The sequence below is a fragment of the Mobula hypostoma genome, chromosome 4, assembly GCF_963921235.1.
Source record: "Mobula hypostoma chromosome 4, sMobHyp1.1, whole genome shotgun sequence".
Taxonomy (NCBI): Eukaryota; Metazoa; Chordata; class Chondrichthyes; order Myliobatiformes; family Myliobatidae; genus Mobula; species Mobula hypostoma.
In genome coordinates this window covers 114,042,288-114,068,928 of record NC_086100.1, presented here as the reverse complement: position 1 = coordinate 114,068,928, position 26,641 = coordinate 114,042,288, and the positions used below count along the sequence as shown (strand labels likewise).

The 26,641-nt window shown below is 42.5% G+C and overlaps 1 protein-coding gene across 7 annotated transcripts in view; it reads right to left on the bottom strand.

Moving 5' to 3' along the window:
- gria2b (glutamate receptor, ionotropic, AMPA 2b) overlaps window positions 1-26,641 on the bottom strand; it is a 142,032-nt gene that overhangs the window by 44,350 nt on the left and 71,041 nt on the right. For all 7 annotated transcript variants that reach the window (XM_063046396.1, XM_063046397.1, XM_063046399.1 and 4 more), the window contains 3 exons: window positions 20,879-21,075; window positions 16,317-16,370; window positions 8,576-8,737 (listed from right to left, as the gene is read on the bottom strand). In XM_063046396.1, coding sequence (XP_062902466.1) covers window positions 8,576-8,737; window positions 16,317-16,370; window positions 20,879-21,075 — 413 coding nt within the window. The remainder of the gene's footprint in view (window positions 1-8,575; window positions 8,738-16,316; window positions 16,371-20,878; window positions 21,076-26,641) is intronic.

The window sequence follows — 26,641 nt, the reverse complement described above, 5'->3', positions numbered from 1 at the left end:
GAGCCAATCCTTGCAAGCCTTTCAATGGTAAACTGTAAGTATTGGATGCTGGAAGAACGAGACACTGGGAGGGACAATGAAAACAAGGAAGCGTGGCTCCTTTCCACAGACGAAGAAAGCAACATTCTTGGAGATGAATGTAGAGAAAGGGGTGAGGGGTTACTTTGTGTCCAGGTTACAGTGAAATGCTATGGAGGAAAATGGAAAATAGGACAAACTGGCTCCCTAAGGCAGAACAAAATGTGGAATATAAGAATATGAGGAATAAGGCTGAGAACTGGTCCCTTAGACTGTCAAGCCTGTTCCTCTATTCTATAAGATTAGATTTTGGCTTCAATTCCACTTCCTTGTTCTGCCTTTAAAGTCTTGAAGGATTGATACCCTGAAAATCCAAAGCAGAATCCCACACTCAATACTTTCAGTCTCAGCCTCTGTAGCTCTCTAGAGTAGGAAATTTCAACGATGGATGACTTTCAAATTCCTCCTCATCACTGCATTATATAAGCAAAATTTGATTTTGAAATTATAGCCCTAAAAGTTGACTGTCAAATGCGAGAATGTATGTTCACTTCTTCTGTTTCATTATCACTATATATAGATAACCCAGTAATTTCCAGATTTAGAATCTTCCTGCTTGTGTGCAAGCCCATGGCACAGAGCCCTTAGGAGTACCTGTAAACAATGGGGTAGTATGTCCCCATTGGTGATTCAGTGGTGCAGCAAGTGGGGTTGCTGCCTTACTGCTACAATAAACTGGGTTCAATCCTGACTTTGTTTGTACACCATGATTGTGTGTGTTTTCTTGGGTTCTCTGGTTTCTCCAATATCTCAATGATGTTTGAGTTAATTGGTTAATATGAGTGGAACTGAAGGGAATTTTGGAAGAATGGGGTACAGGAGAATGGGATTATTCCAGGAACTGGCAGAAATTTGATGTGCTGAAACAATCTCCTTCTGTGTTGTGTGGAAATATATGAAGAAGACCCTTCACCTCTGTCACCTGGATCCATTTCAGCTCCTTCTCCTGACCAACAAATTGACTGAAGAGGAAAATAACAATGGAATTTCTCCTGGAAGCATTCCAAACATGTACTCTGTGTCACAACCACAAACTGTGACTGGACAAGTGCAGCATAATTTCCCATATATTTCTCTCTGTAAAAGATTTTTTTTTTTTACCTGGTATAGATCGTTATGTTAAAATGGTACTTGTCACATTTTGTTGCCCAATATCTAAGACAGGTGTATGATCAAAATAGTAATTTCTTGATCAGAAGCATTTTTGCCAATCAGTTTTTTAAGCCTCTGCGTTTACAGTATTAGTGCCCTGCTGCTGTGATATACTGATATGATCATTTACCTTAATTCCGTTCATGTCTAAAACTTTACATATGTCTGTCTTGAGTACTTCCTGCAATGAAGTATCCATGCTCCGTTGTCTGGAGAATTCCAAAGACTCCTCACTGTCTAGGTGAAGGGATTTCTTCTCTCCTCAGTCCTGAACAATAGATCCCTTATCTTGAGACAACTTCTGATTCTAGCCACTCCTAACTAACTAGGGGAACTGTTATCCCTGCACACTCACTGTCAAGTCCCATAAAATCTTGTTTATTTTGGTGGGATCCCTTCTTACTCTTCTAAGATCAGGAGAGTTTTGGTCAGTGTCCTTAACCTTTCCTCTTAGAACAATTCTCTGTACGATAGGAATAAATCTCGTGAACCTTCCCTCGGTTGAAATTGTATCCTTCCTTGACAGGTGGAGCCGTCTCACTGGGACTCTGAATACTTCTTGGGACTCAAATCTTGCAATGAAGGACAGCATAGAATTTGTCTTCCAAATTACTTGCTGTTCAAATATTTTAACTTCCAGTGAGTGATTTGTCTGCAAGGACAATGATTTAATTATAAGGACACCTTGATCCTTCTGGCACAAGCACCAACTCTTACCATCAAACTTGCTTTTCTATTTTTTCTACAGAAGTGTGTAACCACACTCTTATCCATATTGAACACTACCTGTCACATCCTTTCCCACTCACTTAACCTGTCTATATATCCTGGAACCTTTTCTGCATTTGCCTCCCAACTCACAGTGCAAACCATTTTTATATTGTTTCATTTAGCTACAGTTCTTAACAATCTGTCATTTGACCTTTAAATGTTTATCAATTTTACAAGGAGCACATTGCGCCTTTAACATTCCATAATATTACATAACTTTGGACCGCAAAAATGAGAGCAAGTTTAGAGCTGATATTACAACCGGGAGAATTGTAAGCATTCATCACACACACAAAATAATGCAGGCTCGTAAAAGATATACTGTACAGGGAATTGTTGACTCTGGTCATCCACAGATAATGCACCTGATTAGAGTATTTGTAAAAAGATTGACTAGATAAACTTCATTATACAGTAGGATTGATACTGTCAGTAACTTGACTCACAAAGTGGTTGGCTAATCTAATGAAATTCCAGACACAACATCAATATGAACAAATTATTGTTCTTTAACTTATACATTAATTGATTTTTCAAAATGCACACTGTGTTACAGTCACAAACAATAACTCTGCTTCATTACAAAGAAATAAAAGCTCTTTGAAGGAGTCTAAGTCTGTACAGGTATTCTTCAGTTTACAACCACATAATTGAAAAAAAATGTCTTTATCTCCCTTGATAGATTATATACACAATTGATGAAACTTTATTTTGTTATAATTAAGAATGTAAATCTCCACCCATAGTGCATTATATGAGAGGTACAAGATCAAGAAAGCCAAACTCATGCACCAATGGATGGCACATAGAGGAGATTATGGCTAGAGTGTATTTTGTGGGTTTACAAGACTGGCGTTGTCGAATTGATAATTAAGGTTGGGTTTGCTGAAGCAGATCATAATAGCGTGGATGAATTACTAAAATCCTCTGGTGAAGAATTCACAAAGTCACATCTGTGGAAGTATGATCAATGCAGGGTCACAACAGAGATAAGAAGCAACCAATACACTATCATTACCACCAGTTAGCTCACTACAAAGAAGTATTTTGGAAACAAGATACAATATCCTGCAGATGCTAGAAGTCTTGAGCTACATACACAAAATGCTAGAGGAACTCAGAAAGTCAAGCAGCACCTATGGACAGAAATAAATGATGTTTCGGGCTGAGATCCCTCGTCAGGGGACAGAAGTCACAGGTGAGGGGATGGGGAGAGGTACAAGTTGGCAGTTGACGGGTGAGACCAGGTGAGGGGAAAGGCGGGTGGGTGGGACGGGGGATGCTGTAAGTAGCTGAGAAATGTAAGAAGCTGGGAATTTTATTGATGTTTTCTTCTACATCGAGGAAGAATCTTCAATTTAAATTAGAAAAGCAACGATGATGACTTCCAACTTCCAACGATCACGTGTCAGGGTTGGATGAAGATGATAAAAATATGTTTGTGAGACAGAAGAAACTGAAGAGCACCACTTGAGCTCCACATGAACATCCCAAGAAGCAGTATCCCTGACACTACCTTCCCGCTGATCCTCTGGAGGCACTAACACATGACCCGGTGCTGCTTATCCCTGACACTACCTTCCCGCTGATCCTCTGGAGGCACTAACACATGACCCGGTGCTGCTTATCCCTGACACTACCTTCCCGCTGATCCTCTGGAGGCACTAACACATGACCCGGTGCTGCTTATCCCTGACACTACCTTCCCGCTGATCCTCTGGAGGCACTAACACATGACCCGGTGCTGCTTATCCCTGACACTACCTTCCCGCTGATCCTCTGGAGGCACTAACACATGACCCGGTGCTGCTTATCCCTGACACTACCTTCCCGCTGATCCTCTGGAGGCACTAACACATGACCCGGTGCTGCTTATCCCTGACACTACCTTCCCGCTGATCCTCTGGAGGCACTAACACATGACCCGGTGCTGCTTATCCCTGACACTACCTTCCCGCTGATCCTCTGGAGGCACTAACACATGACCCGGTGCTGCTTATCCCTGACACTACCTTCCCGCTGATCCTCTGGAGGCACTAACACATGACCCGGTGCTGCTTATCCCTGACACTACCTTCCCGCTGATCCTCTGGAGGCACTAACACATGACCCGATGCTGCTTATCCCTGACACTACCTTCCCGCTGATCCTCTGGAGGCACTAACACATGACCCGGTGCTGCTTATCCCTGACACTACCTTCCCGCTGATCCTCTGGAGGCACTAACACATGACCCGGTGCTGCTTATCCCTGACACTACCTTCCCGCTGATCCTCTGGAGGCACTAACACATGACCCGGTGCTGCTTATCCCTGACACTACCTTCCCGCTGATCCTCTGGAGGCACTAACACATGACCCGGTGCTGCTTATCCCTGACACTACCTTCCCGCTGATCCTCTGGAGGCACTAACACATGACCCGGTGCTGCTTATCCCTGACACTACCTTCCCGCTGATCCTCTGGAGGCACTAACACATGACCCGGTGCTGCTTATCCCTGACACTACCTTCCCGCTGATCCTCTGGAGGCACTAACACATGACCCGGTGCTGCTTATCCCTGACACTACCTTCCCGCTGATCCTCTGGAGGCACTAACACATGACCCGGTGCTGCTTATCCCTGACACTACCTTCCCGCTGATCCTCTGGAGGCACTAACACATGACCCGGTGCTGCTTATCCCTGACACTACCTTCCCGCTGATCCTCTGGAGGCACTAACACATGACCCGGTGCTGCTTATCCCTGACACTACCTTCCCGCTGATCCTCTGGAGGCACTAACACATGACCCGGTGCTGCTAATCCCTGACACTACCTTCCCGCTGATCCTCTGGAGGCACTAACACATGACCCGGTGCTGCTTATCCCTGACACTACCTTCCCGCTGATCCTCTGGAGGCACTAACACATGACCCGGTGCTGCTAATCCCTGACACTACCTTCCCGCTGATCCTCTGGAGGCACTAACACATGACCCGGTGCTGCTTATCCCTGACACTACCTTCCCGCTGATCCTCTGGAGGCACTAACACATGACCCGGTGCTGCTTATCCCTGACACTACCTTCCCGCTGATCCTCTGGAGGCACTAACACATGACCTGGTGCTGCTTGACTTTAATAGATCAAAAAGTCAAAAGTAGAATAGTTGTTGAGATCAGACATGCCTACAACCATTCTCAAACGCCTAATCGGGCTTGTTTTCCTGCATTGTCACCTACACCTTTCTTTTTGGAGAAATGTCAACCACTCATTTTGAATGGTTAAAAGAGAATGCCAGAAGCATTATAATTATTAAACATTCTTCCATGAGACAGAATCAAATTATTATCTGCTACTAAATTGAAGGTGCAAATGAGGATATTTCTGTTTTGTTTTACTGTGGTTTAAATTACCATTGTTATTTGCTAATAAAATACATGAAATGTATCTTTTTTATTGGTATTTCTGGAATTTGATTTGCAATTATTGGCCTTTAATTTTCAGTAATTCATTAGCAAAATGGCAAAAAAAAGTTGTAACTATCATAAATTTGACAGAGCAAAAGTTTGTCTTTGATAGCTTGCACTAAATGTGCAATATCCTAATAGGTACAATTTGCATTCTGTTCTGAAATTTGGTTTCAGTGAAGAGAACAGATGTGAATTTTGTACATCAATTTAATTTTGTACATCAGATTGTGTTAACTACAGTGGAATGCAAACATATGGGCACCCCGGTCAAAATTTCTGTTATTGTGAATAGCTAAGTGAGTAAAAGATGAACTGATTTCCAAAAGGCATAAAGATAAAGATGACACATTTCTTTAATATTTTTAAGCAAGAAATCTTTTTTATTTCCATCTTTTACAGTTTCAAAATAACAAAAAGGGAAAAGGGCCCAAAGCAAAAGTTTGGGCACCCTGCATGGCAGTACTTGGTAACACCCCTTTTAGCAAGTATCACAGCTTGTAAACGCTCTCTGTAGACAGCTAAGAGACCTTCAAGTCTTGTTTGGGGGATTTTTGCCCATTCTTCCTTGCAAAAGGCTTCTAGTTCCGTGAGATTCTTGAGCCGTCTTGCATGCACTGCTCGTTTGAGGCCTATCCACAGATTCTCAATGATGCTTAGGTCAGGGGGCTGTGAGGGCCATGGCAAAACCTTCAGCTTGCATCTCTTGAGGTAGACCATTATGGATTTTGAGGTGTGTTTAGGATCATTATCCTATTGTAGAGGCCATCCGCTTTTCGTGTTTGGCTTTTTTACAGACGGTGTGATGTTTGCTTCCAGAATTTGCTGGTATTTAATTGAATTCATTCTTCACTCTACCAGTAAGATGTTCCCCGTGCCACTGGCTGCAACACAAGCCCAAAGCATGATTGATCCACCCCCATGCTTAACAGTTGGAGAGGGGTTATTTTCATGAAATTCTGCACCCCCTTTTCTCCAAAAATTCTATTTTAACTTAATCAGTCCACAGGACTTGTTTTCAAAATGTATCAGGCTTGTTTAGATGTTCCTTTGAACCTTTTGAATAGAACCTTTTGGCCACAATAAGTAAAGGTATGCTCAAAAAGCGTTTACAAGCTGTGATACTTGCCAAAGGGGATGTTACTAAGTACTGCCATGAAGGGTGCCCAAACCTTTACTTCGAGTCCTTCTCCTTTTTTGTTATTTCAAAACTTTAAAAGATGGAAATAAAAAAGTTTTCTTGCTTAAAATATTAAAGAAATGTGTCATCTCTAACTTTATGCCTTTTTGGGAATCAGTTCATCTTTTACTCGCTTAGCTATTCACAGTAACAGAAATTTTGACCAGGGGTGCCCAAACTTTTGCATGCCAGTGTATAAATCTGCACTAATTACCAGCTTTATACATACTTCGAAGAAATTTCCCATTCCCGTTGATACCAAGCCATCACTTACCTGATCATTCACATATTACATGCGAATGAATTCACCCACCATTGATAAAAGGATGTGCTACATTTTCAAAAGCCATATGATCCCCTTAATTTTTCATCAGTGCAGTGAAACAAAGACCTTAATAACTGAAAAGACAAATGATTAAATTAATAATTCTTATACAGCTTTCCTAAGTATCCTGCTACTCTTTAAGGGATGTTTTATAAACCAGCTATTTGCCACTAATAAAAATAAAAATCCCATTCTCTCCTATTATAGATGTGTTCTAGCTAAAGGAAGGGTGAAATGCTGAAGCCTGGCGATAAACACACATGGCATTGCTCCCACCCTGGACATTTGCTCGTCTACCCCTCCCTTTGAACAGAAGATACAAAAGCTTGAAAGCATGTATTACCAAACAGAAGAACAGCTTTTATCTCGCTGTTATAAGACAATTGAATGGATATATGATTAGACCTCTCAGTATACTTCATCATGGCCTTGCACTGTATCGTCTGTCTGCACTTCTCTGTGTATTGGCACACTCTACTCTGCATTCTTTTGTTGTTCTTCCCTTATATTACTGTTGAAATGTTCTGTATTGACTAAATGCAAAACAAAGTTTTTCAGTCTATCTCGGTATATGTGACGATAGTAGACCAACCTGCCAATTAAACACTATATGGAATATAACAGTCCCTAGCACAGGCTCAGCAGTATGTTTCCAGAACTTCATGAGTTACATTATAAAGAGAATACACATTCTCTGAGATTCTTTTTCAAAATTTATGTTCAGTTGTTGAAATGGTTATGAAACTTTGCAAACAGCAGCTCCTAGTTTAATTTTAAAGGAACAGAAATCAAATAGATTTTTGGGTTGTGTTGTGCAGATGTGTGGCTGTTGTAATGAGTCATTCGGTCATTATCTGTGTGATAGCTGCTTTCTATCCCTATCTGAATCGATACCTTAACCCAGAAATTAGATTTCAGCTGCATTTACTCCAAAGGTAGCACAACTAGTAGACCTTTTGTGCTGTCTGTATAGAGTTTGCAGGTTCTGGTTGTAGAGTTCTGGGCTTCTTCCAGTTTCTTGCTACATTCCAAAACATATGAATGGCAGATTAGTCAGTCACTGTAAATTGTCCCTGCCTTTCAACCCTGAGAACAAGTGAGGGGCAAAATCTAAGAGAGGTTGGTAAACTATGGGGAAAGTAACAATGGTATTAATGTAGGATTCGTGTAAATGGGTGTCTGATGATCTGTCCATTCTTGCTAAGCCAAAGGGCCTCTTTCCATGCTAAATCCCTATGATTCAATAACTTTGAATTTTAAACAGAACATTACCTGGGTGCTCACTCACTTCTGCTGTTCAGATAAAATGAAATCAATTTTGTATATCTTTTCACAATCCCAAGATGTCCCCAAGACAATTCAATACTTTTGGAATGTATTCATGGTGTAAAACAGGAAACTTTAGCCAATTCGCATAGAACAAACTTTCATAATGATGACCTGATAATTCAATGTTATTGATGCTGGTGGAAGACACATTGTTTGTTCTCCAATGTTAATACTGTCATTATAATGTAAGCTTCACACACTCAGTCTTTCACCACTGTAACCATATAGTATTTTGGTGGTCATGTTTTTGTAAATTTGTTCTTTAAAAATGGCAAAGATGGTAAACCTACCTTAATTTTGCTTGTTTTCCCTCCTGGATACTCCTTCTCATCCAAGGCTAACCATCGCTGCATGAACTTCATTACAACTGGATCATCATAATCAACAATTTGAAATCCAGACACATTGGCTCCACCGTATTGAATTTTTGACAAGTCTCCATCTGTAAATCCCTGCAGAAGGTAATAAGTGTCATTGGCGATATCATTATCTTCCTACCTAACAAATATTACTGTGTTACTCTGCAGGAAATTAATATACACCATACCTAGAACAATTAACTCTACCAAGTTCAATTCATCATCAGTGGCATTGGTGTTAATAAGGTTTTGTATTTGTTGAAAATTTAAACGTCAGAGGTATTTCAGAAGTTACTCAGAGCGCTATTGCTCTGATCATGATATAGTTGTACTCTACAGTCCCAATCCTCCACCTATTGTCACTATACTAGTCATGTTTATATTTTCATTTAAACTTCTTGTATTTTTAACCAGCATCTTACTGCATCCTTAACCCAAATGTTCCTATCTAACTGTGGGTTCACTGGGTGTGATTGCTAGAATAATAAACTACTCACAATGAGCCATATTTTCTATACAAACTTGAATATAACAGCTGCAGACTACTCATGAAATGGTTTGGGGGAAAATAAACAAAAAAATGTGACTGTGGGGGGCTCAAGGTATTGGGGAAGATAAATAGACTGATTTTCTTTTAGATGTTCCCTTGAAACTCATTACTAGGCTCCAAGACCTAGCCCTCAGTACCTCCCTGTGCATCTCAATCCTCGATTTCCTCACTGGTAGTCCCCAATTAGTATGGGAGGCAACAACATCTCCTCCACACTCACCAACAGCATCGGGGCAGCACAGGTGAATCACAGGGCTGTGATATTCTCACTTTATACTTATGATTATCTATCAAGCTTCAAATTCCTTGGTGTCCACACTTCCGAGGATCTCACCTGGTCCCTGAACTCCTCCATCCTGATCAAAAAGGCACAACAGTGCCTTTATTTCCTGCGGAGCATCAGGAAAGCTCACCTCTGTCCCAGGATACTGATGGACTTTTACCACTGTACCATTGAGAGCATACTCACCAACTGCATCTCAGTGTGGTATGGCAATTGTCCCGTATTGGACCGCAAAGCACTCTAGTCGGTGGTGAAAACTTCCCAGTGGATTATCGCTACCCAATTGCCCACCATTGAGAACATCTACCATAAACGCTGCCTGGGCAGGGCGAAAAGCGTTATCAGGGATGCATCTCACCCTAACCATGGACTTTTTACTCTCCTCCCATCCGGTAGGTGCTACAGGAGCCTCCGCTCCCACACCAGAAGGCACAGGAAGAGCTTCTTCCCTGAGGCTGTGACCCTGCTGAACCTCACATCACAGTGCTAAGCAGTATTGCACCCATACTGTACTCTCAGTACTTTTATATTTGTGTGCTGTAATACTTACTTTTTATTCGCAGTTATTTTGTAAATAACACTATTCTTTGCATTTCTGGTCAAATGCTAATTGCATTTCATTAGCTTTGTATCTGTACTTGGCACAATGACAAAAAAGTTGAATCTAATCTAATCTAATCTGATGATTGTATGGCTACATACAGTTCCAATGCAGTGCTTAACTTTCCTGATGACACCACTGTTGTCAGACAAATCAAAGGTTGCAAAAAATCAGTATATCGAAAGGAGACGGAAAATCTGGGTGAGTGGTGACACAACAACCTTGCACTCAACCTCAGCAAAACCAAAGAGATGACTATAGACTGTAGGAGAAAGGAGCCAGAGTCCACCAGCCAGTCTTCATGAGGAGACTGGAGGTGGAGAGCCTCGGTGGCTTTATATTCCTTAACATCAACCTATCAGTGGATCTCTCCTGGGACCAACAAATGCACGCCATCCAAAGAAGGCACCCAGCACCCTTACTTCTTAGAATTTGCATAGATTTGGCATGTCACCAAAAGCTTTTGACAAAATTCTATAGCTGCACAGTGGAGAGTATCCTGACTGGTTGCATCACAGCCTGGTATGGAATTAAAGCTTCTCACTATGCAGGCCACACCCTCTTTTTGCAAATACCATTGGGCAGGAGGTGCAGAAGCCGATATTCAACACTACTAGGTTCAGGAAGAGTTATCACCCTACAACCAACAGGCTCCTGAATGGGCATGGATAACCAGTGTTACCACGACTCTGAACTAATTCAACAACCTACAGATTCACTTTCAAGGACTCTTGACATCCCTTGCTCTCAGCATTATTTTGATTTTTACAGCTTGCCTTCTTTTGCACATTGCTTGTTAGTTAGATTTTGTTTATGTATAGTTTTTCATAAAATGCTATTGCATTTCTTCTTTCCTCTAATTGCCTGAAAGAAATGAATCTCAAGGCAATATATACATAATTTGATAATGAAGTTACATTGAACTTTAAAATCACTTTCTCTCTTTGTCTGGCTCTCAACCTACAAATATATAGTAAGGTTGTTTAAGTGACAAACAATCTGCTGGAGGAATTCTGTAGGTCAAGCAGCATTTGTGGGAGGAAAGGAACTGCTGACATTTTGGGTTGAACCCTGCATCAGGACTGTGTGAGTCCTGGTTCAGGCTTCCAAACCAAAACGTCTATGATTCCTTTCCTCCCACAGCTGCTGCTTGACCACAGAGTACTTCCAGCAGGTTTTTTGTTACCCCACATTCCAGCATCTACAGCCCCCCGTGTCTTCAGGGTGATCTGAGTTTAGCTTTGGAGCAAGCTACTGCACTTCTTGCAGACAGAAGATACCTAAAGATCTAAAGTTGGAAATAAGTTGACAGGAAGTGAGATCCCATACAGGCAGATCAACTGAGGCCATGAAAGCAATAGTGTGCAGAATTAGTGCTTACAAGGTTTTCTGCAAAGAAGGGAAGCATCCTGTCTTAGATGTGCAGATATGCTGAAGAGACAACTTTCCTATTCATAGAACACAGAACAGTAAACCACAGGTGCAGGCCCTTGCCCACCATGTCTATGTGGAACACAATACCAAATTCAAACCAAACTCTCCTCGTCACTGCACTCCAGTCTTGGAGTGCCTACACTGAGGCCCTAAACTCTGAAAGAGCTCAATATTCCAGTTCTAACTTCCCTGTCTCTTGCCATTCACAGTTAGTTGTTGCTGACAACAATAGCAAAGCCAATCTTGAGTTTGCACAATGAGATTGAGGCCTGTTTGGCCCAAAGATTAAACTGGGTGGTATTAATTTGCAGTAGTTTTCCCAAACTTGTAAGACTTCCTCCTTAGCTCAAGTAATGTTGTTTATTGGTACATATGCCATTATACTAAAACCTCACAAAACACTTGAAAAGTTAGTTTGCATACTCATGACACCCTTCACCTTGCCATCATTACCGCTGCACTGTATTCTGCAGCAAGACTTGGTCACAGCGAGACCTACTGTATCTCTCCATCTGATTCCTAATTGTTCCACAACTGAAACTGGTACTCAAGAGAATTCCTGAAGTATAGTGTTGTGGTTCACATGGTGGACACTAATTTTCTGTTTTCCGAGAGAAAATACTTGAAGAAACTAATCCACAATCAGATAATTTCTCTTCTCAACCAATAATCAGTTTGGGTCATTGTTGATGGTGTCTGTCTCTTACTCTGCCTCCTAAATATACGTTCTACCCATTTCTCCCTCTTAGGGCCCTCGGGCAGCATTTAATTTTTCTAGCTATAGCTATAGCATATACCACCTGATCTAAAATAGCTTCTGGATCTGTATGTCACTGAATGCATCAAGTTGCTTCGCAGCTTCCATATTCATTGTGCAGCCTCAAAATAATTAACTGAGGACGTATTTGCTTTGTGCTCTGTTCATGCATGCTTTGTCCTTAAATGTTAGTTTCCTTATGGGATCCGCGTAAGGCACAACTCATGATCTGCATGAAAGTAATCCACAAGTTAGAACTGATTTGGGAGAACACACCAAGCTTCTGATTTCTTAAGTGATTACTCAGCACTAATCTAGAATTAATTGATGTGCCGCAGCCCATATAGGCTATGACTAATCTACACCTGGATGTCTATACCCCCAGAGAGCAAGCACTGTGGTCACTTGGTAATAAATGAACCTGACTAGCCTCATCCAGGTGATAAACCTCCCGATTCAACATTAAACTGGGGACCAGACAACAAAACATAACATTTTTAATGGTGGGAAATCAGCAAACACAGGTGGCTCGCCTATCACTTGTTAAGCTACAAAATAATAGGAGAAATTAGCATTTTCTCCCATTCCTTGAACCTTCATTGGTGCAAAGATGTGCAATAGGGTTTAGTATTAGTAACAGTAATGCATTTAGCAGAGTTCATAAGTAAACTTGAAATAGTGGGTTGAATTGCATTAGTTCCTACCTGCCTCCCCTGCTTGAACTTGCAATGACCCTGCGGCTAAACTAACCTCGTGCAGTCATGATGCTCGCAGTGACCCTGAGGCTTCATTGACACGCTGTGCAGTGAAGCCCTGGTCAGCAAAACGTGAAGCCTCCCCTTGATGTCCACTTAACAGCTCATGCTCTCAAACGTCTTTTCACTGTTTCCAAATGTCACTGATGCTCAGAGGTATTTGGAAACAGTTGAAAAATAAAACTTAGATAACTAATCAAATTGAAGACAAGAGTAAATCATTACTTAAAACACATTAAACTGTTTTTATTTAATTAAAAGCACAGGTACAATGTTAAATAAGGAAAAACTCTCTTAAGCTTTTCTAAAATGGTCTGTATCCTTGAAATATATTGACTTCTCCTAGGTGTATCCACGACGTTACTATAAAGCTGAGACACAAAGCATGTGCAGTCCCTCAGCTCAGCAAAATACACAAAGGGATGCACAGTTCCATAGTAGGTCAGCACGTTGTTGCAAAGGGCTTTGCTGGCAGCTGGTGGCTCCAGAAAGTGGGGTTCGATCCTGATCTTGGGTGCTGTCCATATGGAGGCAGGGTGACCTCACTGTGACTGCATGGATTCTCCTCTGTTGCTCCAAGTTCCTCCATCGTACCAACCACATTCTGGTTGGTAGGTAGTAGATCACTATAAGTTGTCCCTGGTGTAGCTGGCAAGCAGGAGAAATAGGGGAGATAAGTTGATGGCGATGTGAGAGCAAAAGAAATGGGATTTGTATAGGTTAGCAAAAATGTACTGGGTCAAGAGGCCTGCTTCCATCCTGTATAGCTGAATAACATCCTTGGATTCAATGCTGATTCAATGCCGATCTTACTAATTAAAGTGCCAAGGAAGACTGACGTCATCAAGGTGGGTGCAGAGGGTGAGCAAGTGTTCAGCGCCATCTACCAGCCTCTTGCTCGCTGCTGCCAGAGTTTGTGTGTGATGGTCTCTCTCTCCCCCTCTTGTTTGCTACTCCTGAAAGACGGTCGTTGTGTTGAGTGATCCTCTCTCTCTATCTCTCCCTGGAGCCAGAGCAAAGTTTAATCAGCGCGGTTTGTGGATTGTGGACTCTAATCCACATTTATGATGTGTTTTAGTTTCTGGTCACTTCTTTTTTTTGGGTGATTTTTGAATGGAGGCTGTCTGCAGATAATGCTCACTTAGCTGTACTGAAATATGCCTTTTAGTTTTGTGTTTTATATTCTGTGTTTTTGCTCATCTTCTTGTTGCTGTTTGCACAATTTGTTTTCTGGCAGGTGGGGGGAGGAAGGGTGGTGGGGGGTTGATGTTTTTTCTTTGAATGGGGTCCATGGTTCTTTGTTTTGTGACTGTCTGTGGGGAAGACTTTGAATCAGTCAGAACCTATAAACGCTGTCCATTTTGGGAGGGCTTCAAACCCTGGTTAAGCATCAACACACGGTTAGTCAACAATTAGCTGTGATCCCCTCTTTATATGGAAGTGCAAACTATGATATTTCATTTCACTAACATTGAAAATTTCTATAATTAATTTTAAGCATGAACAGGAATGCCATTTTTTAAACTCAGAAAAACAAATGACTATCCAAATAGATGTTTTATTTCCACTGAATGGAAATCTGTACTGGAAGGACAAAGCCGTAAGATATGCACTTTGTAATGTTAAGTATGAGGTGAAAGTGGATAAGACTTCCAAGCACAAAGGGCCTGTTTCTATGCTGTATAATCCTATGATGCATTTAGAAGTTGAAGAAGAAAATATCAGTTTTGAATACTTTGAAGATGATTACCAAATTTCTCATTTTAATTCTGACTGCTGTTACATTTTTGCAATTTGAGAGATACGTTCTAAGACTGTAGATGCTGGAAGCTGGAGAGAAAAAACACAAACAGCAGGAGAAAATCAGCAGGTGGAGCAGCATCTGTGGAGGGAGAGGAATTTTGGATATTCTGAGTTGAAACCCTGCATCAGGACTAGAATGGAGAGGGAAGACAGCTATTATAAAGAGGAGAGAGGGTGGGACGAGGCAACAGGTGGTAGGTGATAGATGGACCAAAGAGGGGAGAAGTATGAGGAGTAGATAGAGCCAAGTGAGTGAGGGAGGGGTTTGAAGTTTGGAGTTTGGAGCCAGGGGAAGTTGGAGGCACACAAGGCAAAAAGGCAAATGGAACCAGGAAGCTGAAGTGGATCAGAAGGAAGAAGGGAGAGGTAATTGATGTTTTATATTTATGTCCTGTGTTGCCCACGGTCTCTGATCCATCTCCAATCCTCTCATTTGTGCTGCCCTTCCCACACTCCCTCAATCTAGCCCTCCATCCATGTTCCTCACACCCTTCCTATCGTTGATCAATCCACTTACTACCCACCCACCAAATCCCTTCCACTTTCTGGTTTCATCTGCCCTTCATTTCTCTCTTCCAACAGTTTCCATGGTCAACTCCTTTCTTAACATACTCCAGCATGAGTGAACTTTATGTCCCCTTTCACCCCCCTCCAGCCTATGTGTCCACCTTCACCCTCTCCCTCCCACATCTGGCTCTCTTTCCTCATCATCCCTCACCCCTCCTTGATCCACCCATCTCCTACCAGTCCCCCTCTCAACCCTTCTCCTCTCCTCTTTATACTGCTTATCTTTCCTCTTCACTCTCAGTCCTGATGCAGGATTTCAACCCAGACCCTTCACAGTTCCTTTCCCCGCAGATGCTGCTCAACTTGAATTCCTCTGGCAGTTTGATTTGTCTAAGGTAATAGTCTAGACTGTGAAAGTGATCCATTTAATAACATTGATGATTCATTTGTAGTTCCAACTCAAAAGGTGAATTCTAAACAAAAATGGGAAGAATTAATTACAGCTTGTACTTTTTGAAGTCATTCAGGAGCTATTTCAAATTATTACACAAAACTGAAAGTACTCTCAATGGGGCACTTTAACCTCAAGAGAATTTCATATTGTAAATACTCATAACGAGTGTGTGTACTTCAGTAGCTGGGCATTATACAAACAACATAAACAGAAAATGTTTGCTGACTTTAATATGGTTCGGCAAGACATTTTGATCTTAATAGATAAAATAATATCTTTAAATTTTCTTGGATTTTTTTTGACTCACTAGGATTCTGTACTATTTCTTTGAAGTCAGTATTTAGACCTACATTTCCCTCAAGCAATCTGGACCAACGATAAATAAGCAAAGCTACAAAGCAATTACTTTCACAGAGTTAAATACAAGCATGGTAGGACAAGAAGACCCAGGTTTACAGAATATTTTAATTTTTCTGTCCTTTGACATACTATACCATAAGATTCTAGCACATTATGTTGGATACCTACCAAATTAGCAAGAATGTAATGATATCCTTTAACATGTTTGCCGATTGTTATGACCTATGATGAAGAAATTCAGAAATTAATTTGTTTTGAAAACACTTAATACTGAAGAGCAAATTACTGAAAGCGAAATGAAACTCCAACCAATACAATTTTTTTCAAACATAAAAATCACAATAATAAACAATTTAACATTGTATTTATTGCCCAGATTTTCTGTGGGATTGGCTGATTAATGAGTTGTATATGAGATGAGTAGATTTGGGATGGGGTTGAGGACACGATAATAAGGATTAGAAGGTTTTACATTTCCAGCAGGAAGTTGATGAACAAAATTATGAACTGCGGAGTGTATGGGTATCCTGAGGTAATGACTCACCTCCTGATATCCAAAGCCTTTGTAAAATTTGGGAGCCCATGTAAAGAGTGTGAAAAACTTGCCTGGATTAGTGCAGATCCAGCAATATCAAATAATATCAATAGACTCCTCTACATCGGAAACATCCTTTCCACATCTACTCTGTCTAGGCCTTTCAACACTTGAAATGTTTCAATGAAATCCCCCCTCATCCTTCCAAATTCCAGCGAGTACAGACCAAGAGCCATCAAACATTCTTTATATGATAACCCTTTCATTCCCAGATGCATCCTTGTGAACCTGGCGTGAACCCTCTCCAATGCCAGCACATCTTTTCTTAGATAAGGAGACAAAAACTGTTCACAATATTCCAGGTGAGGTGTCACCAGTGCCTTTTAAAGCCTGAGCTTTTGTATTCTAGACCTCTTGAAATGAATGCCAAAATGGCATTTGCCTTCCTTACCACTGACTCTACCTGCAAGTTAACCTTTAGCGCGTTCTGGACAAGGACTCCTGATTCCCTTTGCATCTCAGAATTTGGATTTTCTCCCCATTTAGAAAATAGTTTGCACATTTATTTCTACTACTAAAGTGCGCGACAATGCATTTTCCAAAGATTGTATTTCATGTGCCACTCTCTTGCCAATTCTCCTAACCTAAGTCCTCCTGCATCCTACCTGTTTCCTCAACAGTACCTGCCCCTCCACCAATCTTCGTATCATCTGCAAACTTGGCAACAAAGCCATCTATTCCATCATCTAAATCATTGATATACAGCATAAGAAGAAGCAGTCCCAAAACCAACCTCTGCGGAACACCACTAGTCACTGGCAGCCAACCAGAAAAGGACCATTTTATTCCCACTAGCTGCCTCCTACCAATTAGCCAATGCTCTGACCATGCTAGTAACTTTCCTGTAATACCATGGGCTCTTAACTTGGTAAGCAAACTCATGTGTGGCACATTGTCAAAGGCCTTTTGAAAGTCCAAATATACAACAGCCACTGCATCCCTTTTATCTACCCTACATGTCATCTCCTCAAAGAATTCCAACAGGTTCGTCAGGCAAGATTTCCCCTTAAGGGAACCATACTGACTTTGTCCTGTGTTACCAAGTCCGTAACCTCATCCTCAACAATTGACTCCAACATCTTCCCAACCACTGAGGTCAGGCTAACTGGTCTACGGTTTCCTTTCTGCTGCCTTCCTCCTTCCTTAAAGAGTGGAGTGACATTTGCAATTTTCCTCTGGCACCATGCCAGAGTCCAATGTTTTTTGGAAGATCATTACTAATGCCTCTACAACCTCTATTGCACCTCCAATCTTGGTTGGGACAACTGTAACAAAAATCAATTTCCCTCGGGATCAATAAAGTATGACTATGACTATGACTATCACTACCTCTTTCAGAACCCTAGGGTGCATTCATAAAAAAAACAGAGGTCTATGCAGTAGGGAAATTCTAGGCAGTTTCTAGAGTAGGTTACATGGTCAGCATAAAACTGTGGGTCAAGGGGCCTATAATGTGCTGTAGATTTCGTAATTCTATGTTCTATGTTTGTCTGGTCCGGGTGATGCATATACTTTCAGGTCTTTCAACTTTTTGAACACCTTCTCCCTTGTAATAGTAACTGCACTCTCTTCTCTTTCCTCACACCCTTCAACATCTGGCACACTGCTAGTGTCTTCCACTGTGAAGACCAATACAAAATACTCATTTAGTTCATCTGCCATCTCCTTCACCCCCATTACTATTTCTCCGGCCTCATTTTCTAGTGGTCCTATATCCACTCTCATCTCTTTAATTTTTTACGTACTTGAAAAAGCTTTTACTATCCACTTTGATATTGTTTGTTAGCTTGCTTTCACATTTTATCTTTTCCCTCCTAATGAGTCTCTTAGTAGGGTTTTAAAAGGTTCCCAATCCTCCGTCTTCCCACTAATTTTTGCGCCCCCCCCTTTGCTTTTACAGTAGATTTGACTTCCCTTGTCAGCCACAGTTGTACCATTTTGTCATTTGAGTATTTCTTTGTTTTCGGAATACATCAATCCTGCACCTTCCTCACTTTTCTGAGAAACTCACGTCATTGCTGCCCTGCTGTCACTCCTGCCAGCATCTCCTTCCAATTTACTTTGGCCAACTCCTCTCCCATACCACTGCGATTTCCTTTACTCCACTGAAATACTGCTATGTCAGACTTTACTTTCTCCCTGTCAGATTTTAAGTTGAACTCAATCATACAGTAACACCCAATCCAGTATAGCTGATCCCCTAGTAGGCTCGATCACAAACTGCTCTAAAAAGCCATCTCATAGGCATTCAACAAACTCATTCCCTTGAGATCCATTTCCAACCTGATTTTCCCAATCAACTGCATGTTGAAATCTCCAATGACTATCATAACATTACCCTTTTGACATGCCTTTTCTATTTCCTGTAGTAATCTGTGGTGCACGTCCCAGCTACTGTTGGGAGGCCTGTATACAATTGCCATCAGGTCCATTTACCCTTGCGGTTTCTTAACTCAACCCACAAGGATAAAACATCTTCCTATCCTATGTCACATCTTTCTACTGATTTGATGCCATTGTTTATCAGCTGAGCCACACCACCCCCTCTGCCGCCTTTCCTATACAATGATACAATGAGTAACCTAGGACATTCAGCTCCCACTGCAACCACCCTTCAGCCACGATTCAGTGATGGCCACAATATCATACTTGACAATCTGTAATATTGCAACAAGATCATCCATCTTATTTCTTATACTCTGTGCATTGAGATATGACATTTTGTGTGGCATTTGCACTGATACTCACCTTGCTGGCTGCAATTCTGTCCTATCATCTGCCTGCCCTTCCTGACAGTCTAACTGCACGCTATCTTTGCTTTTTTACCATCCATCCTATCCTGAGTCCCTTCACTCCAGTTCCCACCCCTCTGCCAAGTTAGCTGCAGCCGAATGCACTTCGTGCAGATGTAGTTCCCTGGAAGACTCTGGGTCTCCCAGGACTCCAACATCCAGCATGAAGAACACACAACATCCATTTACTACACAAGGTATGGTAAGAGAAAACAAAAAGTGAACCTTAACAGAAGCTTACCCAGAGCCAACGTCTCTTTCGAGCCAAAGCCTAACACTCCTACTCTCACCACTTGCCTACTCCCGACAATATCCCTTCCATACTTTTAAACATGTGTTGCTGACCCGCAAGAAACCTCGTTGCTGTGGCTTGCTCCTCTTGCTGATTGGGCCGTTGGAATGAGCCTGAATGCCCGCGAAGCTCTCCTTTTAAACAAGTGTCACTGACCCGCGCGAAACCTCATTGCCGTGGCCTGCTCCTACCGCAGATCGGGCTGTCGGAATATCGCCATCCAATAGCCTGAGGAGTCATATCCTCCTAAAATGGCATACCACAGATGCAGTATATGCCATCTACAAAGCACATTGTAGTTGCTCACCTCAGCTGTCCCAGCAGTGTCCTGCTAGAGTCCACCATCAAGAAAGACAAAAGCAGTAGACAGATGGGAACATCTGCATGTTCATCTATTGGAAATATTATTGCTTTCTGTCAACATCATTCATCAAAATTTGTATTGACTTGATGTCCAACCCATGAATTACCTGCATTGGAAACAGCTGTCGTGATCCACACAGCAGAGGGCAAACTAGGTCACATTCTGGAGAGTTTCAAATGGGTAATTAATTTGATTGCTCCAGCTATGTCCAGAACTCATAAATGAACGTCATAGTGCTGATATTTGCAGCTGAACTCAGACAGGCAAATTAAGAAATTTGGAGCTTTAAGGTCTAAGATCACAGAGCTAGCATCAAATCAACATTTCTCTTAGGGCCACTGACCTCAGGATCCACACCTTGAGTGGATGATTGTTTCACATATGGGGATTAACCCAACATTAGAGTACCTAACCCTCAAATATGTAAACCCAGATCAGGCACCACCTATGATCAATACCAGTACCCAAATGAGAAAAGCTATTTAACCAAAGTATATCTCTTATGTTGTTATAATAATTATCATCGAAAAAGCTATTGGCATTTCCTGTTTATGGCACAATTTAACAAATACTTTGGTTACGAGGACTTTCCATGTTGTGGACAGTTAGTCAGATGCTTTCATTGCAAACTAACAGAATAAGTCTTGCAATAACAAATGTACTGACTTCAGAAAATATATTTGGCACCTGTTCCATGATGTCATTAACTTTGTCACGTTCGCAGTCAAGAATCACTTGTCTTTCCTTTTTATTTTCCAGGTCCTGAAAAAGTGAGCGGTAGGCTTCATCTTTCCTGTCGTCTTTAATATTCCCGACATTGATTGCTGTGACTTGCCACTTGTTTTCAGCAGCAGCATCCAGGACGGCCTGTAACACCGACAACCCTTGGGGAAAGAGGTGACAAAATACAGCCAACATGTTAAATTCATGGTCTTGAGCTCAGTCGATAACAACCAAGCAATTCCACAACAAGTCACACAATATAGGCAACACACATCAAAGTTGCTGGTGAACACAGCAGGCCAAGCAGCATCTCTAGGAAGAGGTGCAGTCGACGTTTCAGGTCGAGACCCTTCATCAGGACTAACTGAAGGAAAAGTGAGTAAGGGATTTGAAAGTGGGAGGGGGAGGGGAAGATCCAAAATGATAGGAGAAGACAGGAGGGGGAGGGATAGAGCCGAGAGCTGGACAGGTGATAGGCAAAAGGGGATATGAGAGGATCATGGGACAGGAGGTCCGGGAAGAAAGACAAGGCGGGGGGGGAACCAGAGGATGGGCAAGGGGTATAGTCAGAGGGACAGAGGGAGAAAAAGGAGAGTGAGAGAAAGAATGTGTGTATAAAAAATAAATAACAGCTGGGGTACGAGGGGGAGGTGGGGCATTAGTGGAAGTTAGAGAAGTCGATGTTCATGCCATCAGGTTGGAGGCTACCCAGACGGAATATAAGGTGTTGTTCCTCCAACCTGAGTGTGGCTTCATCTTTACAGTAGAGGAGGCCATGGATAGACATGTCAGAATGGGAATGGGATTTGGAATTAAAATGTGTGGCCACTGGGAGATCCTGCTTTCTCTGGCGGACAGAGCATAGGTGTTCAGCAAAGCGGTCTCCCAGTCTGCGTCGGGACTCGCCAATATATAGAAGGCCACATCGGGAGCACCGGACGCAGTATATCACCCCAGCCGACTCACAGGTAAAGTGTCGCCTCACCTGGAAGGACTGTTTGGGGCCCTGAATGGTGGTAAGGGAGGAAGTGTAAGGGCATGTGTAGCACTTGTTCCGCTTACAAGGATAAGTGCCAGGAGGGAGATCAGTGGGGAGGGATGGGGGGGACGAATGGACAAGGGAGTCGCGTAGGGAGCGATCCCTGCGGAAAACAGAGAGAGGCGGAGAGGGAAAGATGTGCTTAGTGGTGGGATCCCGTTGGAGGTGGCGGAAGTTACGGAGAATAATATGTTGGACCCGGAGGCTGATGGGGTGGTAGGTGAGGACCAGGGGAACCCTATTCCTAGTGGGGTGGCGGGAGGATGGAGTGAGAGCAGATGTACGTGAAATGGGGGAGATGCGTTTGAGAGCAGAGTTGATAGTGGAGGAAGGGAAGCCCCTTTCTTTAAAAAAGGAGGACATCTCCCTCGTCCTAGAATGAAAAGCCTCATCCTGAGAGCAGATGCGGCGGAGACGGCGGAATTGCGAGAAGGGGATGGCGTTTTTGCAAGAGACAGGGTGAGAAGAGGAATAGTCCAGATAGCTGTGAGAGTCAGTAGGCTTATAGTAGACATCAGTGGATAAGCTGTCTCCAGAGACAGAGACAGAAAGATCTAGAAAGGGGAGTGAGGTGTCGGAAATGGACCAGGTAAACTTGAGGGCAGGGTGAAAGTTGGAGGCAAAGTTAATAAAGTCAACGAGCTCAGCATGCGTGCAGGAAGCAGTGCCAATGCAGTCGTCGATGTAGCGAAGGAAAAGTGGGGGACAGATACCAGAATAGGCACGGAACATAGATTGTTCCACAAACCCAACAAAAAGGCAGGCATAGCTGGGACCCATACGGGTGCCCATAGCTACACCTTTAGTTTGGAGGAAGTGGGAGGAGCCAAAGGAGAAATTATTAAGAATAAGGACTAATTCCGCTAGACGGAGCAGAGTGGTGGTAGAGGGGAACTGATTCGGTCTGGAATCCAAAAAGAAGCGGAGAGCTTTGAGACCTTCCTGATGAGGGATGGAAGTATATAGGGACTGGACATCCATGGTGAAAATAAAGTGGTGGGGGCCAGGGAACTTAAAATCATCGAAAAGCTTAAGAGCGTGAGAAGTGTCACGGACATAGGTAGGAAGGGATTGAACAAGGGGGGATAAAACCGCGTCGAGGTATGCAGAAACGAGTTTGGTGAGGCAGGAGCAAGCTGAGACAATAGGTCGGCCAGGACAGGCAGGTTTGTGGATCTTGGGTAGGAGGTAGAAACGGGAAGTGCAGGATGTGGGAACTATACTGTTGGTAGCAGTGGATGGGAGATCCCCCGAGCGGATAAAGTCGGTGATGGTGTGGGAGACAATGGCCTGGTGCTCCTTAGTGGGGTCATGATCGAGGGGTAAATAAGAGGAGGTATCCACGAGTTGTCGCTGTGCCTCGGCAAGGTAGAGGTCAGTGCGCCAGACTACAACAGCACCCCCCTTATCGGCGGGTTTAATAATAAGGTTAGGATTAGTGCGGGGGGAGTGGAGAGCAGAGCGTTCCGAAGGAGTGAGGTTGGAATGGGGACAAGGTGTGGTGAAGTCGAGACGGTTGATGTCCCGTCGGCAGTTAGCGATAAAGAGATCCAGTCACACAATATGCTCATTTTCAAATAATTTCTGAATAAAATTACTGATAACATATATTCTCTTGGGTTGGTCTGCCAGAATCATTGTCGAGTCTATTTTAATGCCATCAAACTTGCGTATATCATTTTCCAGTTTCATAATTTTCTTCTAGAACTAGGATAATTTTTTAAATTATCCTTTAAATACTGTAAAGATGCTTGGCCCCAGTTGGTGCCAGTTGTTGATATTTGCCACTCTTTCGGTGGGATGGCAGCATAGCAGTTAGCATGATGCTATTATAGCTCAGGGCAGAGTTTGGAAATCAGAGTTCAATCCTGGCATCCTCTGTAAGGGTTTCTACGTCCTCCCGGTGGAATGCATGGATTCCCTCTCACAGTCCGAAGGCGTACTAATTGGTAGGTTAATTAGTCATTGTCAATTGTCCCGTGATTAGGCTAGGGTTAACTTGGTGGGTTGCTGGCAGTGCAGCTCAAAGGGCAGAAGGGCCTATTCCACGCTGTACCTTTAAATAAATAAACCTATAAGGCAGATTTTTGTGGTACAGGAGGTGAGTGAGGCAGAAAACAAAAAACAATCTCGATATGGCTGGGGGCAAAGGCAGTCAAAAAGTGCCAGGTTACTTCTACCAGGCTTTTGATGGGGAAAGGGATTTTTCAGAAAACTGGTCTGATTTCCTATTTATCACTCCATCTAATCTTCAGTAAGAGAAAGCTGATGGTAGCTCCTTGGCTGCTGGCAGGTAACCTCCTTTCTGATCACATCTGCTGAAGGCTTCTTCCCCTCTCTCTCTCTCTAACCCTGACAATCCTTTAAAGTTCAGTATTAAATTCTGAAAATAAATGTTTTCCTTTCAAGTTCTTCCTCTCTTTCAGCAGATGTGGAACTTTTCAGGTTGGCATCAGCAAGATCCCTATATGCCAGAAAAAGCTCCAACTCTAGACCATGGCCTCTGACTACGGGAGAGTCGCAATGCCAAGTGGGGTCTAGTCTGTGACATGAAGATCATGAACAACGTGATGGCTTGCTTTATATGATGTCCCAGTAAAATGTAATAGCTGTTACCACCTCTCCTACAGAGCTGATTTACTAAACTTCTTAGACAGCAGGAAATTTACAGAATTCTAAGGATTTATTCCTATTGAAGTCAATTCCCTTTTCAGAACTTATGTAGTATTTACAAGGCTAGTGTACGTTGCCCATCCCCTAATAAGATGGTAGCAAGTGGTTCTTTTTGAACCACTGTAGCCCCTCTGATAAAGGGCTTCTCCATGATGTTGTTGAGTGTAGAGATTCAGAACTGAAAAGCAGGGTCATCTTTCTGCCAGGATGGTATGCGACACGGGAGGAGAATATTCAATTTTACTTTACTTTAGTGTCACCAAACAGTTGATACTAGAGTGTACAATCATCACAGCGATATTTGGTTCTGCGCTTTGCTCTCCCTGGATTACAAATCGATAGTAAGTATTAAAAACTTAAATTATAAATCATAAATAGAAAATAGAAAAGTGAAAGTAAGGTAGTGCAAAAAAAAACAAGTGGCAGGTCCGGATATCTGGAGGGTACGGCCCAGATGACGGTGTACATGTGAGTTTACTGCCTGTGTACTTTTTGGTGTTAGGGGCTGGCAGGTTCAGGATGCTGTTGTAGCCTAGGCAGATACCTGCAGTCCATGTTGCAGATGTTGTAGATGTTTATTCTGCTCTGCACTGAACTGAGGCTGGGGTCTGCTCTGGCTTCGTGTCTTTCTCAAAACTCTTATTTCTGAAGCTATTTGCTTAGTTTTGACGTTTGCACAATTCTTTTTTCTTTCTGCAGGTGTTTGACAGTTTTTTTTTAAATAAGTTCTTTTGGGTCTCTTTGGTTTGTGGCTGCCTGTTAGGAGTGAATCTCAAGGTTGTATAATGTACACACACTTTGATAGTAAATGCACTTTGATCTTTGATATGATACCTCCCGCAGTCACTGTGCCGTCGATGAGGAAATGAATACCGAGACTGGTGAAGGAGGTGGCAATCCAATGGGTTGCTCTGCCCTGAGTGATATTCAGTTTCCTGAATGTTGTTGGTGCTGTACTCTCCCATCATACTTTTATCTTGTCCCTCGGAGAGACTGGAGGTCATCATGCAGGAAAGTAAAGTTCATCCAGACTCTCATTTACTCTTGTAACCACAGTATTTGTGGCTCATCTAGATAAGCTGCTGATTACTGTTACTTCCATATGTGGTGCTCATTGACAAAAATGCTACTGAATAGTAAAGGTGAGTAATTAGACACTTTCTCTTGTTGGAGCTATCCCGTTTGGTGGCGCAATGATATCAGCGCCGGACTCTGGAGCGAAGGTTCCCGAGTTCGAATCCAGGTCAGGTTGAGCATCGAGCTAGCAACTCTGCCTCGTTAAAACAAGAATAGCTTGCTACAGAAACACCGTCATGACGGTGCCTCGATAATTCCAATGCCGAGTTAAGGACTATTCTTCTTCTTCCTCTTGTTGGAGCTGGGCACTGTTTGGAAATTCTGTGTTATGAAGGTCTCTTGCCACGTCAATCAATACCTGTACACACCTAGGGTTTATCCACGCAGGAGTGGGCTGTCCATTGGCTGAGTAGTTGTGAATGGAATGGAACACTGTGCAAGTAAACAGTAAACATTTTGCTTCCTGTTCTAATAATGGAAGGAAGGCCAGTAAGAGAAGGTTGCTATGCTTATAACTTAAGAAACTGTTGCATTGGAACTAGGATGGTTGATCTCTAAAAACCAAAACCATTTTCCACTCTTGAGCCTTGAAGTGTTTTCCTCATCGTGCCCACCGATTTCAGTTTTGCCAATTAAAATTAGTCAAATGCTGCACTGATGTCAAGGTAAGTCACACTCGCCTCACCTGAGTTCATTGGCCTATGTTTGAACCAAATCTAAAATATTGTATGAAATCTAATTAACTTGGTGAAATCCAAACTGGGGATTGGCAAGCAGTTTGTTGGAGAGAAAGTGCCACAATCGATGACACTTTCCATCACGCTGTTAATGATGATTGTGTACTCATTCGCATTTGCTGGACTGAATTAGTCACTTTTTCTGTTCAGGGCATACTGGGCAATTTTCCACACTGTCAAATCAATATCAGTATTGCTGTA